General features: G+C 35.3%; 1 protein-coding gene across 1 annotated transcript in view; it reads left to right on the top strand.

Annotated features, from left to right (window-relative positions):
• FOCAD (focadhesin) overlaps positions 1–15,968 on the top strand; it is a 331,523-nt gene that overhangs the window by 207,137 nt on the left and 108,418 nt on the right. The window contains exons 20-21 of the mRNA XM_011930353.1: positions 570–755; positions 3,756–3,877. Coding sequence (XP_011785743.1) covers positions 570–755; positions 3,756–3,877 — 308 coding nt within the window. The remainder of the gene's footprint in view (positions 1–569; positions 756–3,755; positions 3,878–15,968) is intronic.

The following is a 15,968-nucleotide window of genomic DNA, read 5'->3' as shown; positions in this document are numbered from 1 at the left end:
ACATAGCAGGGAGGTAGGGTATTAGAAATTAACTCCGAGAGGAGTCAGGGCTAGATCATAAAAGGTCTTGATCATGGTCAGAAGTTGTGATTTTATTTTATGCACAGTGAAAAGCAACTGGCAGGTGTTAGGGACGGGAATGACAAAATTCTGGCCTCTGGGCAGAGGAAGGTTTATAGAGGGTGGTCAAGATGAAAAGAATTCAGTAAACTAGTTTTTACATTAGATTGTATGAGGAGGAGAAAAGATAATAAGTAGATAAATAGCAGTGAAAAATGGAGAGAAATTGATGGATTTGGGATAGATTTTGAAGGTGGAATCAGAAGGACTTGCTAATGGATTACATGTAAGAAGTGAGGGAAAGAGAGGAATTAAGCTTGAGCAACTTGGTGCCATGTTTTAATTTGGAGAAAGACTAAGAAAGGGATAGGGATCAAGAGTTCTCTTTTTACCATGTAAGGTTTGGCCAGAAATGTAGCTTAGTTGTTTCTATATGAATTAAGAACGAATGTTTCTCTTCTAGCTTATTGTATTTATTCTACTTTTGGTCTCCTTTTATCCTCTTTTAGCTTTGGAGGAATTCTTTACATCACTTGTGAAGCAAGAAATGGTGAATATGCCTCGTGGGATATACCACTCTGCATTAAAAGGAGGTGCCCGCTCAGACCAAGGAAAGACTGTAGCAGGAATCCCCAATTTTATATTGAAAATGTATGAAACAAACAAGCAACCAGGATTGAAACCTGGACTTGCAGGTAAGGGTAGTATATGTATCAAAAATATAGGTTTTTCATGTAATGATTTAGCTTCCACTTCCAAGTAGGACATAATAGGCCATGGCAGGGTGTTGCTGCTGCTACTAACATCTGGATAAATTACAAAAATAGTTGCATTTTAAGAGACATCACAGAACTGTAGAAGCAAAGGCAAATAGATGGATTAAAGTTTCAGAGTCAGCAGAACATTTTAGAACTGTTTTTTCCCCACCTTGGGGGATACCCACTCAGCCTGCAGGCATGACCTGTTGGAAGAAAGAGAAACCAGAAGAGCTTTTAGTGATTGCCTGAGACTAGGGCGACAAATTAGAGATTTTTCTCATAGGACATTTACTGAATTTGGAATTTGTACCAAGAGCTAAAGAGCTAGGCTGAAAGCTTCTGAAAGGCAAAGTGAAATCCCTTTTAGTCTTCTGATACTTAGGAAACAAAGACAAGCTAGGAGAATGGTCTTGAAAAAACAGCATGCAAGAGGTAAAAGCTCTAGAGAGAATGGTGAATTTATACTGAAGATCTGCAACTGCTCTCACCTGGGTGAACTTACTAATTCTGGCCACAGCTGGAATCTGAGCATTCAGGCTCAACTTTAGTGAGAGGCTGGTGAGGAGGTGGAGAAACCAACAGACATCTTGGCAATCATGTGGCGCCAGAGTGACACAATTCAGAACTAGAGTGACCTTGAGCACATGGGCAGTTTCTCTCTTAAGTTATTTGCAACATTTTGAAGCTTTATGGGATGGATAGCTAAAGAGCTAAGCTGAAAATTTCTGAGGGCAGACCTCCATCTCCCATAATTGTTTCAGATTGAGGAGTCAAAGACTCATTAAACTGCCAATTAGTGGGGGGGTGTTGTGGGGAGATACACCCTGGCAAAGGAGTGAACCAGAGCTGGACTCAAATTACAAAAATTATAATCAATCCTAACCCAGATCAATTCCTGATTAGGTTGAGGTAATCAGTCCTTCACCCAGTCTGCCTAACAGAGGGGAGAGGAAAACTACTTTTTTTCATATACTGTATTAGACACAGGACAAAGGAAGAAGCTGGAAATGAAGGGAGTATTTCATGGAGATAAAGAAGTCACTCTGTTTGGAAAATATCAATTCTAATTGGCCTACATGAAATAACATACTTTCAAAATATATGACAAAAATAAGTAGAACTAAAAGAGGAAATAGACAAACCCACAATAATAATGGAAACTTTAAAATATCTTTTTCAGTAACTGGCAGAGCAAGGAGACAAGAAAATCAATAAGATTACAAAATATTTGAACAATACTATGAACAAACTACTGTATTGACATGTAGAACATTGTATCGTACAGTGATGGAATTTATATATTTTTTAACTGTACATGAAAAATTTACCAAAATGACCATACACTGAACCACAAACTTCAATAAATTTCAATATATTGAAGTCACTTTGAGTCTGTCCTCTGATGACAATGGGATTAAGCTAAAAATAAATAACAAAAATGATTACCATATCTCCAGTAGGTGGAAAATTGAACAGTATACTTATAAGTAATGGATGGATCGGAGAAAAGAATCAAAATGGAAATTAGAAGGTAGTTTGAAGTGAATGATAATGAAGATAAGCCATATAACAACGTGTAGGTTGTAGCTAAAATAGTATTTCTAAACACTGTTTCCCCTCTAGGGAAATTTACACTTTCAATGTGTATTTTAGAAAAGAAAGGAAAATAGTCATTATTTGAACTTCCATCTCAAGAAGCTTGGAAAAGAACAGCAAATCAAACTTAAAGGATAAGGGAAGAAATAATAAAGATAATGAAACTCAGTGTAATAAAAAACATGAATAAGCTGGAGGTTCGGCTGAGAGCTTAGTTAACCATTGTGGAAAGGGCAGGGAGAGGGAGAGTAAGTATATGTGAATACAGGAATGAGGGAAAGCTTGTCCACTTGTGAGTATAAACTGAAGGGACCCATGTTATCATGTGTTCATGAAGATTAATATGTGCAAGTATTTATCCTTAGTTGAAATTTTGAAAAATCTTAATAGAATCTCTAGAACTAACAGTTCACAAACTAAGTCAAGAATTGCAAATTTGTTCATTTACTTATACTTATGCTTATTTATTCATAAGTAAATTGTAAATATTTCATATGTGATCTTAACTAAAAAGCTACGAGTCAATAAGTAATATATTAATATTATATTATATTACATCAGTATTTTTGAGACAGAGTTTCTCTTGGTTGCCCAGGCTGGAGTACAGTGGCACAATCTCAGTTCACTGCAACCTCCACCTCCTAGTTCGAGTGATTCTCCTGCTTCAGCCTCTTGAGTAGCTGGAATTTCGGGTGTTCGCCACCATGCTTGGCTAATTTTTGCATTTTTAGTAGAGATGGGGTTTCACCACGTTGACCAGGCTGGTCTCAAACTCCTGACCTCAAGTGATCTATCTGCCTGCCTTGGCCTCCCAAAGTGCTGGAATTACATGTGTGAGCCACCGCACCTGTCCCAATAATATTTTAAATATTAGCTTTTTTAAATCTCTTGCGTTTTTTAATTCCTTATACATAAATGGTGAGAAATCATAATTTGCTTAACAAATTAGCTTTTATTTATAAATATCTCTATCCAGATTGATTATCAGTTTCTGAGAATCTAATTAGTAAAGTTTTCCCATAAGAAATGTCTTTATAAGTTGGACGCGGTGGCTCACACCTGTAATCCCAGCACTTTGGGAGGATGAGGCAGGCAGATCATGAGGTCAGGAGTTAGAGATCAGCCTGGCCAATATGGTGAAACCTCGTCTCCACTGAACTTACAAAAATTAGCCGGACATGGTGGCATGCGCTTGTAGTCCTAGCTACTCAAGAGGCTGAGGCAGAACCCAGGAGGTGGAGGTTGCAGTGAGCTGAGATTGCACCAATGCACTCCAGCCTAGGCAACAGAGCGAGACTGTGTCTAAAAAAACAAAAAAGTCTTTATAACTTTTTTTTAAAGGTGGTATGTTATTTTGCTACGATGTTTCCATGTATCAGAGTAAAGATGGAAAACCACTGAATAGACTGATGGCCAGTAGAGGGCGAAGTTTCAAGCAGACTTCACTTGCTCTTGTACATGAGGTAGGTTTCCACGTCCTCTTCTTTGTGTTTTAGTGTTTTCTCCCTTCATGATATGTTTAAGAAGTTGGATGTTTGTTTAGAAATTATTGTTTTGATCATAATTAATGTAAGTTGCTTTGAAAGGCTAACAAAATAGCTGATCCAACTGAATACTCAAATATTTTGATATATTTCTGAAAGAAATTGGCATGTCTTCTCCCACTGCCCAGCATAATTATTAGGGAGTAATGTCTAGGAATTTGCTTTACCTCATCAATGCTTAACTGTCATTATTGAGAATACGTAACAATTTATTTTTTAAAGAAATACTACTGCCTATATCTTAATTCTAATCCTTTGCAATTATGTAGGGGACCAGTGTTTATATTTTGTGAGAGTTTGGAATTAAAAGTAAATAAAAGCATTTTAGAAAAATAACCCTTGGTTTTACTGTTTATTTTACTTTTCCTTTCAGCTACCTTTTAAAAATAAAGTTATGTGATTTTATTAGATGATTTATATGAAATCTGATTATTGCAGATTATGGCAAAACTGGGGGAAGAGGAAAGCTGGAAAGCCCTTGGGAAATGCATTTTTATTGTTTTTAAATATTTTGTCACACTCATTATGATGTATACAAATTAAGATATATGAATGAATAACAAAACAAAATATCACAGCAAAGAGATTTATATAGTTTAGACATAGTAGGTTATATATCAGTTATAAGTAAAAGTATATGAATTGGAAAGATTTAATGAACTTGTAAAAATAATTAGCATTTCTAAAATATCTTTCTATAAAATCTTATACATTTGGTTGTAATTAATTTGATTCACTTTTATTCTGTATCACACCATTTGCCACCTGTTTAATAGCATAGCAAAATTCAGAGGGTTTTTAAAGGCCCATCTTTATCCTTTGCCATCCATTTTCCTTTCACATATTTAGTTAGAATTAAAATTGTGTAAATACTTGTTTCAGAAGCTTTTTTTTTTTTTTTTTTTTTTTTTTGCCTAATGTAGTGTTTTCATTCAACTACAAAGAGAAAAAGGATCCGGGAAGAGTAACGTTTCTCTAGGAAGGTTTAATTTCAGACATAGGTGATTTCTATGTTCGTTTGTCCCTGGCATCTCATTAGTTGGCATAGAGAAGGGAGAAACTTGGTACTTTTTTGTATTTTAAGCTGTGCACTTAGACATTTGAAGGAAAACTGAAGTCTAAAGTCTTAGTTTTAACAGCTGATTTATAGTAAAAAGTCACCATCAGAACAGAAACAAGAAAAAGCATTAATGCAGGGGATAGCAGAAGACATCGGATAACTTTTGGCAGTGGCATCAGAAGTTATGAGGTGTGTCCAAGATGTAAGCACAGAAAATCTTTGGGTTAAGATACTTATTGCTTGTGCTGCAGAGAGTCTAGAAAATTTCAAAGGGAAGAGAAGATAACATCATTGTTTTAGGGATCAATTAGGCATATTGGACAGAATTCTGCCAAACCTATAGAAGGATTTTAGACTGGATTCCATATTCTGCTTAGTATATATAGTTCATTTGCTTAAAACATAAAGGCTGGGGGACCCATGAAGTTTCTCAAACTATATGATAAGAAATAAGATGAACTTTCAGAGCTGATTAATAAAAATGATTGCAATAATCATAGCTAATAATCGATTTAGGTACTTTCAACACTGTGAGGCGGGTGCTATTATGTGTCAAGGTCACAGATCTAGCAAGTAGAGGAGCCTGGAAATTGAACCCAGGCAATGAGGCTCCATGGTCCTTCTTCTCTCCCAGGTTAATCAGAGAACATTCTAAAAATACATTTGGATCTTTCCAAGATTACTCAAATCTCTCTTAAATCATCTCCTTGCATCTCCTCTTTCTTTTGTTGCAATCAATTTGGTATTTTTCCAGATGAAATTTCTTCAGACTCTGCTTTTGATCCTCCCATTACTTTATCCTTTTTTATTTCCAAGTATTTCTTCTTTCTTTCCTTTATTATTATTATTATTTTTTTTTTTTTTTTTGAGACAGAGTCTCGCTCTGCTGTCCAGGCTGGAATGCAATGGCACAATCTCAGCTCACTGCAACCTCTGCCTCCTGGGTTCAAGGGATTCTCCTGCCTTAGCCTCCCAAGTAGCTGGGATTACAGGCATGTGCCACCACGTCCAGCTAATTTTTGTATTTTAAGTAGAGATGGAGTTTCACCATGTTGGCCAGGCTGATCTCAAACTTCTGACCTCAGGTGATCCACCTACCTCGGCCTCCCAAAATGCTGGGATTACAGGCATAAGCCACCATGCCCAGCTATATTTCCAAGTGTTTCTTGAGAATTGCAGTTTGTTTATTAATTCACCAGCTGGACCTTTGGGTTTTTTCTCAGTTTTCAATGATTAAGACTAAAGTTTCTATAAACATTCTCATACAGATCTATGTGTGAACATTCATTTTTCTGTTTTTTTTTAGTAAACAAATACCTAGGAGTGAGATTGCAATGTCATGTGGTAAATTCATATATAGCTTTATAGGAAACTATCAAACTGTTTTCCTAGTGGCTATCTCATTTTGCTTGCCCATCTGCAAGGTATGAGAGTTTCAGTTGCTCTGCCTTCTTGTCAGTGCTTGATATAGTCAATTAAAAAAATTTAGCCATTCTTGTAGATGAGTAGTATTAGTTTCCCTTTGTGGTTTTAATTTGTGTTTCCTTAATGACTAATGATGTTGAAGCATCTTTTCATGTGTTTATTTTGTATCTCTTTTCTTCCTGAAGTGTTTGCTCTGATCTTTTGCCCATTTTTAAAATTGGGGCTTTTGTTTTCAAAAGAGTGTTCTTTATATATTCCAGATATTAATTTTGTTTTTACTTAGTCTGTTACATGTCTTTTCATTTTCTTTTTTCTTTTTTTTTTTTTTGAGATGGAGTCTCACTGTGTTGCCCAGGCTGGAGTACAGTGGTGCAGTCTCGGCTCACTGCAACCTCCGCCTCCCGGGCTCAAGTGATTCTCCCACCTCAGTCTCCTGAGTAGCTGGGATTACAGGTGTGCGCCACCACGCCCGGCTGATTTTTGTATTTTTAGTAGAGATGGGATTTCACCATGTTGGTCAGCCTGGTCTCAGACTCCTGACTTCATGATCCACCTGCCTTGGCCTCCCAAAGTGCTGGGATTACAGGCATGAGCCGCTGCACCCAGTTTTTATTTTTTTATAATGTATTTTGAAGAGTGGACTTTTCATTTTTAAGAATTTCAACTTACCAAATTTTACAAAATGGTTCTTGCTTTTTGTTTAATCTGAGATTACAAAAATTTTTCATTTTCTTTTTTCCTGTGTTTTATTTTTATTCTTTTAAATTCTTTTTAGAAATTGAAGTATGATATGGTTTGGCTATGTCCCTCTCCAAACCTCATCTTGAATTGTAACACCTACATGCTGTAGGAGGAACCCAGTGGGAGGTGATTCAACTATGGGGACGGGTCTTTCCTGCACTGTTCTCGTGATAGTGAATGAGTCTCATGAGATCCGATGATTTTAAAAATGTGAGTTTCCCTGCAAAAGCTCTCTGTTTCCCTACTGCCATCCATGTAAAACATGACTCGCTCCTCCTTGCTTTCTGCCATGATTTTGAGGCCTCTGCAGCTGTGTAGAACTGTAAGCTTGTTAAACCTGTTTCTTGTGTAAATTACCCAGCCTTGGGTATGTCTTTATCAGCAGCGTGAAATTGGACTGCTATAAGGTGTAACACATAAACCATAAAATTTACTTATTTAAAGTGTGCAACTCAGTGGTTTTCAGTGTATCCACAGAGTTTTATAACCATTCCCACAAACAATTTTACAACAATTTCATTACCCAGGAAAAAAACTGTGTACCCATTAGTAGTCACTCCTCATTTTCCCTTGTCTTTAGCTTTCACCAGCCACTGATCTACTTTCTGCCTCTACAGATTTGCCTATTCTGGACATTTCATATAAATATAATCATACAATACATGGTTTTTAATGTCTGGCTTCTTTCACTTAGTATAATGTTTTCAGGGTTTTTCCATGTTGTAGCACGTATTAGTACTTCATTCTTTTTTGTGTGAGAATAATGCTTCTCTGCATGGATATACCACGTTTAATTTATCCATCTTTCAGCTAATGGATCTCCTTCTGTGTTTTCTTATAGAAGTTTCACATTTTAAGGTTTGCTTTTTAGCTTAGGTCCATTTAAGTTAATTTTTGTATAATGTGTGAGTTATTTGTTGAAAATACCATCTTTTATTCACTGAATTACCTAGGCACTTCTGCAAAAATCATTTGCTCATATATGTGTGGGTCTATTTTTGTATTCAGTTTTGTTCCATTGACGTCTGTAGATTTGTGCTTTCACCACGATGACATACCTGAATAACTTTCACTTTATAATGTCTTGAAATCAAGTAGTATGAGTCTTCCAACTTTGTTTCATCTTTCAAAAAAAGTTCTGACTATGCTAGGTCTCTTGCTTGTCTATATAAATTCTAAACCAGTTTTAAGAAACCACAAAAAAGTTTGCTGATTTCGATGGTAAATGCATTGAATTTGTAGGTTAACTTGGGAGAGGACTTACATCTTGGTAATAGAGTATCTAGACCCATGAACAAGGTATAATTGTCTATTTATAGTTTTTTTTGTGTTATAAATCTTGGACATATTTTGTAAAAGTTTGTAAATATTACGTATACCTAAGTATTTTGATGCTATTCAAATTAGACTTTTAATTTACTGCTTATTGCTAGTTTATAATCATCAAATTGATTTTTTCTATGTGAAATATTTCTTTTTTATCATCGTATCTGTTGTGATGATCTATGATTAATGATCTTTGAAGTTATGATTGTAATTGTTTTGAGGTATAACAAACCATGCACACATAGCACAATGAACTTAATAAATGTTGTGTGCTTTTTTATTTCTTCACCAACCAGATGTCCCCCCAATTGGGCCTCCCTATTCCCTGACACACAACAAAATCGAAATTAGGCCAATTAATAACTCTTAAAATGGCCTCTAATTATTCAAATGAAAGGAAGAGTTACATATCTGTCACTTGAAATCAAAAGCTAGAAATGATTAAGATTAGTGAGGAAGGCGTATTGAAAGCTGAGACAGGCTGAAAGCTAGACTTCTTGCACCAAATAGCCAATTTTGAATGCAAAGAAAAAAGTTCTTGAGGAAAATTAAAAGTGCTACTCCAGTGAACACATGAGTGATAAGAAAGCAAAACAGCCTTATTGCTGATTTAGAGAAAATTTTAGTGGTCTGGATAAAAGAACAAACCAGCCATAACATTCCCTTAAGCCAAAGCCTAATCTAGAGGAAGACTGTAACACTCTTTAATTCTGTGAAGGCTAAGAGAGGTGAGGAAACTGCAGAAGAAAAGTTTGAAGGTAGCAGAGGTTGGGGTTCATGTGGTGTAAGGAAAGAAGTGATTTTCCTAACACAAAAGGGCAAGGTGAAGCAGCAAGTGCTGACGTAGAAGCTGCAGCGAGTTATCCAGAAGATCTAGCTAAGATCATTGATGAAGATGGCTACACTAACCAACACATTTTCAATGTAGATGAAAGAGCTATCTATTGCAAGAAGATGCCTTGTAGGAACTTTATAACCGAAGAGAAGTCAGTGTCTGGCTTCAAAGGAAAGGCTGATTGTCTTGTTAGGGTCTAATTCAGCTGATGACTTAAGTTGAAGCCAGTTCAACTTTACTTACAATTGTGAAAATCCTAGTGCTCTAAAGAATTACACTGAATCTCTTCTATCTGTGTACTAGAAATGGGACAAGGCCTGGATGACAGCATATCTGTTTATACATGGTTTACCGAATATTTTAATCCCACCATTGAGAACTACTGCTTAGAGAAAAAAAAAAAAAGATTACTTTCAAAGTATTACTGCTAATTGACAATGCACCTAGTCACCCAATAGGTCTGATGGAGGTGTACAAGGAGATGGATGTTGTTGTTATGACTGGCAACACAACATCCATTCTGCAGCCCATGGATCAAGGAGTAATTTTGACTTTCAAGTCTTATTTAAGAAATACATTTTGTAAGGCTATAGCTGGCATAGATAGTGATTCCTCTGTTGGATCTGGGAAAAATAAATTGAAAACCTTTTGGAAAGGATTCACTGTGTAGATGTCATGAAGAACATCCATGATTTATATGAAGAGGTCAAGATATCAATGTTAACCAGTATTTAGAAGAAATTGATTCCAGCCCTCTTGGGTGACTTTGAGGGGGTTCAAGATTTCGGTGGAGGAAGTCACTGCAGATGTGGGAAGGGTACCAAGAGAAGTAGAATTAGAAGTAGAGCCTGAGGATGTGACTGAATTGCTACAATCATGAGGAGTTGATTCTTATGGATGAACAGAGTGGTTTCTTGAGATGGAATCTACTCCTGGTGAAGATGCTGTGAACATTGTTGAATTGACAACACAGGATTTACAATATTACATAAACTTAGCTGATAATGCAGTATCAGGGTTTGAGGGGATTGATTCCACTTTAGAGAGAAGTTCTATGGATGAAGCTATCAAACAGCATTGCATGCTTCAGAGAAATCTTTTGTGAAAGGAAACATGAAGCAATGGAGTAAACTTCATTGTTATCTTAAGAAATTGACACAGCCACCCCAACCAGTCAGCAGCCATCAACATCCAGGCAAGACCTTCCACCCACAAAAAGATTAGGACTTGTCAAAGATTTATATAATTATTTACATTTTTTTATCAGTCAAATATTTAAAAAAAATTTTTTTTAGTGATGGGACCTCACTATGTTGCCCAGGCTGGAGTGAGGTGACTATCCACAGGTGCAGTTACAGAACACTACAGCCTCCAACTCCTGGGCCCAAGGAATCCTTCCATCTCAGTCTGTTGAGTAGCTGGGACTACAGGTACATGCCACCATGCCTAGCAGTAGCAAAGTGTTTTAAAACTAAGGTATGTACATTGTTTTTTTAAAGATGTAATGCTATTACATAATAGATTATAGTATAGTGTAAGCATAACTTATATCCACTAGGAAACAAAAATATTGTATGACTCTCTTGATTGGATTATTAGCTTTAATGCATTTGTCTGGGACCAAACCTGTCTGAGGTGTTCCTGTACTTCCCAGGTACACGTAGTGGGATAGTTTTCCTTTTCCAGAAATGCTACTGTTAAATTAGTGGTAAATCTAATGATTGCGGTGGTCTTACTAAGAAATAGGATCTTACTGGCATGTAAAAAAGCCCTTATATATGTGTGTGTTGTTACTCCTTTCTATTAATAACAGCCCCTAAAGAATCCATGTCCTTACAGGATGTTCTATACCCTTCACAATGGCTACAACTACATGAGAGTGAGTGAGCAAGTGAATCAATGGCTAAAAGAACTTTATTTTGAATTTAGAAGTGCTCTGTCCTCATTTCTAAAAATATACTTTGTATTTTAGAGCAGTTTTAGGTTCACAGCAAAATTGAGAGCAGTGTATGGAGCGTTCTCATATAACTCCCTGCTCACTCTGCCCTCATGCCTACCTCTCATCTTCCCATTATCCCCCACCAGAGTGGTATATTTGTTACAAACGATGAACCTACATTGACACATTACCTAAAGCCTATAGTTTATATTAGGGTTTATTCTTGGTGTTAAACATTCTGTGGCTTTGAACAAATGCATAGTGGCATGCATATAATCATATAATCATTTTAGTATTATACACGGTAGTTTTACTTTCTAAAACCCTTCTGTAATCTCCTATTCATCCCTTCCTTCTCCTTAACTCCAGGTGACCACTGATCTTTTTACTGTCTCTATAGTTTTGCCTTTTCCAGAATGTCAAGTAGTTGGAATCATACGGTATGTAGATCTTCCAGACTGGCTGATTTCACTTAGTATTAGGCATTTGTTTTCTTCATGTGTTTTCATTGCTTGATAGCTGACTTCTTTTTAGTGTTGAATAAAAATCCATGGTCTAGATATACTACAGTTGATTTGTCCACTTACCTACAGAAGGATATCTTGGTTGCTTCCAAGTTTTAGCCAATATGTATAAAACTACTTTAAACATCTTTGTGCAGAATTTTGTGTGGAGATAATTTTCAACTCTTGGGTAAATGCCAAGGAGCACACTTGCTGGACTGTATGGTAAGAGTGTGTTTGGTTTTGTAAAAAATGGCCAAAACATCTTCCAAAGTGGCTATACCATTTCGCATCTCCTTCCTGTTGCTCCAAAGCCTTGCCAGCAGTTGGTGTTGTGGTCTGGATTTTGGCTATTCTAATTGGTGTGTAGTGACATTTCATTATTATTTTCGTTAGCATATCCCTGATATGTGAAGCATTTTGTATATGCTTATTTTTTATCTGTATATCTATTTCTTTGACTCATTTTAAAATCCGGTTTTTAGGCTTTTCATAGTTGAGTTTTAAGACATTTTTGTATATTTTGGATAATAGTCCTTTATCAGATCTGTCTTTTGCAAATATTTTCTTACAGACTATGGCTTATCTATTCTCTTGACAGTGCCTTTTGTAGATCAGAAGATTTTTATTTTAATAAAGTCCAGCATATCCATTGTTTATTTAATACATAGTGCCTTTGATATTGTTTCTGAAAAGCTGTCATCAAGCCTAACATTATAGATATTATCCTGTGTTATCTTCTAGTAACTTTACAGTACTGTGCTTTACATTGATATCTATAATCTATTTCGAGTTAATATTTGTGAAGAGTGTAAAGTCAGGGTCTAGATTCTTTTTTTTTTTTCTTTTTCCTCAAGATATCTGGTTGTTTCAGTATCATTTGTTGAGGAGATTATCCTTTCTCCATTGCTTTACTCTGACTCATTCTCAAATATTAACGGGCTATATTTATATGCATCTGTTTCTGGACTTTCTATTCTGTTTCTTTGATCTATTTCTCTAGTCATTGGTTCATACCATGCTTTCTTGATTACTGTAGCTCTGTAGTAAGTCTTGGAGTTAGGTATATCAGTCCTCCATCTTTGTTCTTCTTCAATATTGTGTTGGCTCTTCTTTGTCCTTTGTCCCTTCATATGAACATTTGAATCAGTTTGTTGTTATCCAGGAAGTAACTTGGTGAGATTTTGAGTGGGACTGCGTTGAGATTTTGAGAATTGAAGTTAGGAAGAACTGACATCCTGACAATATTGAGCTTTCCAATCCGTGAACCTGGAATATTTCTCTATTTATTTCATTCGTTATTGATTTCTTTCATTAGAATTTTGTAATTTTCTCCTATAGGTATTATATATACTCACATTTATATGTCTGTGTGTGTGTGTGTGTGTGTGTGTATATATATGTATATATGTAGGTTTACACGTAAGTATTTTATTTCTGGAGGTGTTAATGCAAATGCTATTGTGTTTTTAGTTTCAACTTCTATTTTTTTCATTGCTGTCATATAGGAAAGCAATTGATTTTTGTATTGTAACCTTGTGTCTTGCAATTTTGCTATAAGTGCTTATGGGTTCCAGGAGTTTTTTGTCACCTTTTTCAGATTTTCTATGTAGATGCTCATGTCATCTGCAAGCAAAGACAATTTTGTTTCTTTCTTCTCTTCAGCATACATTTTACTTTCTCTTTGTCTTATATCAGTAGAAAGGATTTCCAGGTATGATGTTGAAAAAGAATGGTGACAGAGGACATCCTTGTCTTACTCCTGATCTTAGTGGGAATGCTTGTAGTTTCTCAAAATTGTGATGTTAGCTGTGGGTGTTTTGTAGATATTCTTATCAAGTTGAGGAAGTTCTTTATTTCTAGTTTACTGAGAGTTTTTATCATGAAAAACTGTTGGATTTTGTCAAATGTTTTTTCTGCATGTATTGATACAATTACGTGATTTTTCTTCTTTACCCTGTTGATATGCTGGAATAAACATTAATTGATTTTCTAACATTGATTTAGTCTTGTGTACCTCAAATCCATTTGGTTGTGGTGTATAATTCTTTTTTACATTGTTAGATTTAATTTGCTTATATTTTGTTGAGGCCTTTTACATTTATGTTCATGAGAGATATTGCTGTGAGGTTTTCTATTCTTGTTAATATATTTGTCTGGTTTTAGTTTTAGGGTAATATTGACCTCATATAATGAGTTAGGAAGTGTTCTCTCTGCTTCTGCCTTCTGAAAGAGACTGTTGGGAATTGACATGATATCCTCCTTAAATGTTTGATAGAGTTCACCAGTGAACACATCTGGGACTGATGCTTTCTGTGTTGGAAGGTTATTAATTGTCAATTCAATTTCTTTAATAGATACAGGCCTATTCAAATAATATATCTTTTTTTCATGTGAGTTTTAGCAGATCGTGTCTTTCAGGGAATTGGTCCATTACATCTAGATTATCAAATTTGTGGGCATAGAGTTATATATATTCTTTCCTTATTATCCTTTCAGTCTCCAGAGAGTCTGTAGTGATATCCCATCTTTCACTGCTGATGTTAATTTCTAAATTCGTTAAATTTGTTAAGGTGTGTGTTATGGTTCTTTTAAATTTGTTAAGGTGTGTTTTATGGTTCAGAATGTGGTCAATATTGGTGAATGTTACATGTGAGCTTGAGAAGAATGTGTGTTCTGCTGTCATTGCATGAAATAGCCTGTAGATGTCAATTATATCCAGTTGATTGATAGTGTTTTTGAGTTCAACTATGTCCTTACTGGTTTTCTGCATGTTGGATCTGTCCATTTCTGATAGAGAAGTGTTGAAGTCTCCTGAAGTCTCCGGCTATACGAGTGGATTAATCTATTTATTCTTGGAATTCTATCAGGTTTTGCCTTACATATTTTGATACTTCGTTATTAGGTGCATACACTCTAAGGATTGTTACGTCTTCTTGGAGAATTGACCCATTTAGTATGTAATGTCCCTCTTTATTTTTGACAGCTTTCCTTGTTGTCAAGTCTTCTCTGTCTGAAATTAATATAGGTCCTCCTGCTTTCTTTTGATTAATATTAGCATAGTGTCTTTTTCTGTCCATTTACATTTTATCTGTATGTGTCTTTACATTAAAGTAGATTTCTTGTAGACAACATGTAGTTGGGTCTCAGTTTTTTATCTACTTTGACATTGTTAATTTGCTTCCAAAATGATTATTGATATATCTTGATTAATATCTTCTGTATTTGTTACTTTTTTTTGTTTGTTGCTCATTTTCTTTGTTCTGCTTTTGTATTCTCTTTTTGTCCCTTATGGTTTCAATTGAACATTTTGTATGATTTTTTTCTCTTTTGTTAGCATATCAGTTATGTTTCTCTTTTTACTTTTTAAGTGGTTGCCATACAGTATGCAATATATATTTACAACTAATCTGTGTCTACTTGCAAACAACACTATACCACTTCGCAGGTGGTGTAAATACTTTATAATAACAAATAATCCTAATTTTGCCTCTCATTCCTTGTATCATTGCTATCATTCATTTCACTTATACTTAAGCATATATGATCATATACATGACTACTATTATTATTTTTTAACAAGCTGTTTTCTGTTAGATCAATTAAGAATAGGAAAATAAAAGCTATTATTTCATGTTCACTTATTCCTCCTCTGATGCCTTCCTTTCTTTATCTAGATCTGAGCTTCTGATCTCTATAATGTGCTTACTACCTAAAAAAAACTTTAAACATTTCCTGCAAGGGAAATGTACGGGTAATAAATTTTCTCAATTTTTGCTTGTCTGAGCAAAGCTTTATTTCTCCTTTATTTTTGAAGGATCATTTTGTGGGGTACAGAATCCTAGGTTGGTAGTTTTGCTCTCTCAGCACTTTATTTCACTCTCTTCTCTTCTTGCTTGCATGTTTTCTGGTAGAAAGGTGGATATAAAACTTATCTTTGCTGCTCTATAGGTAAGGCATCTTTCCCTCTGGCTTTTTTCAGAATTTAAAAAAATCATTGCTTTTATGTAGTTTAAATTCAATATCCACATACCTATAGGTTTTTGGCATTTATCCTACTTGGTGTTGTCTGAGCCTCCTATAACTGTGCTTTGATGTCTGACATTAATTTGGGAAAATCTCAAGATGATTTCAAATATTTCTTCGGTTTTTTTCTCCCTTATTTGTCTGGAATTCCTATT

This window comes from Colobus angolensis, unplaced genomic scaffold, assembly GCF_000951035.1.
Source record: "Colobus angolensis palliatus isolate OR3802 unplaced genomic scaffold, Cang.pa_1.0 Scaffold86, whole genome shotgun sequence".
In the NCBI taxonomy this organism is placed as follows: Eukaryota; Metazoa; Chordata; class Mammalia; order Primates; family Cercopithecidae; genus Colobus; species Colobus angolensis.
The sequence above is the reverse complement of the archived record's forward strand: the minus strand, read 5'-3'. Positions and strand labels throughout refer to the sequence as shown.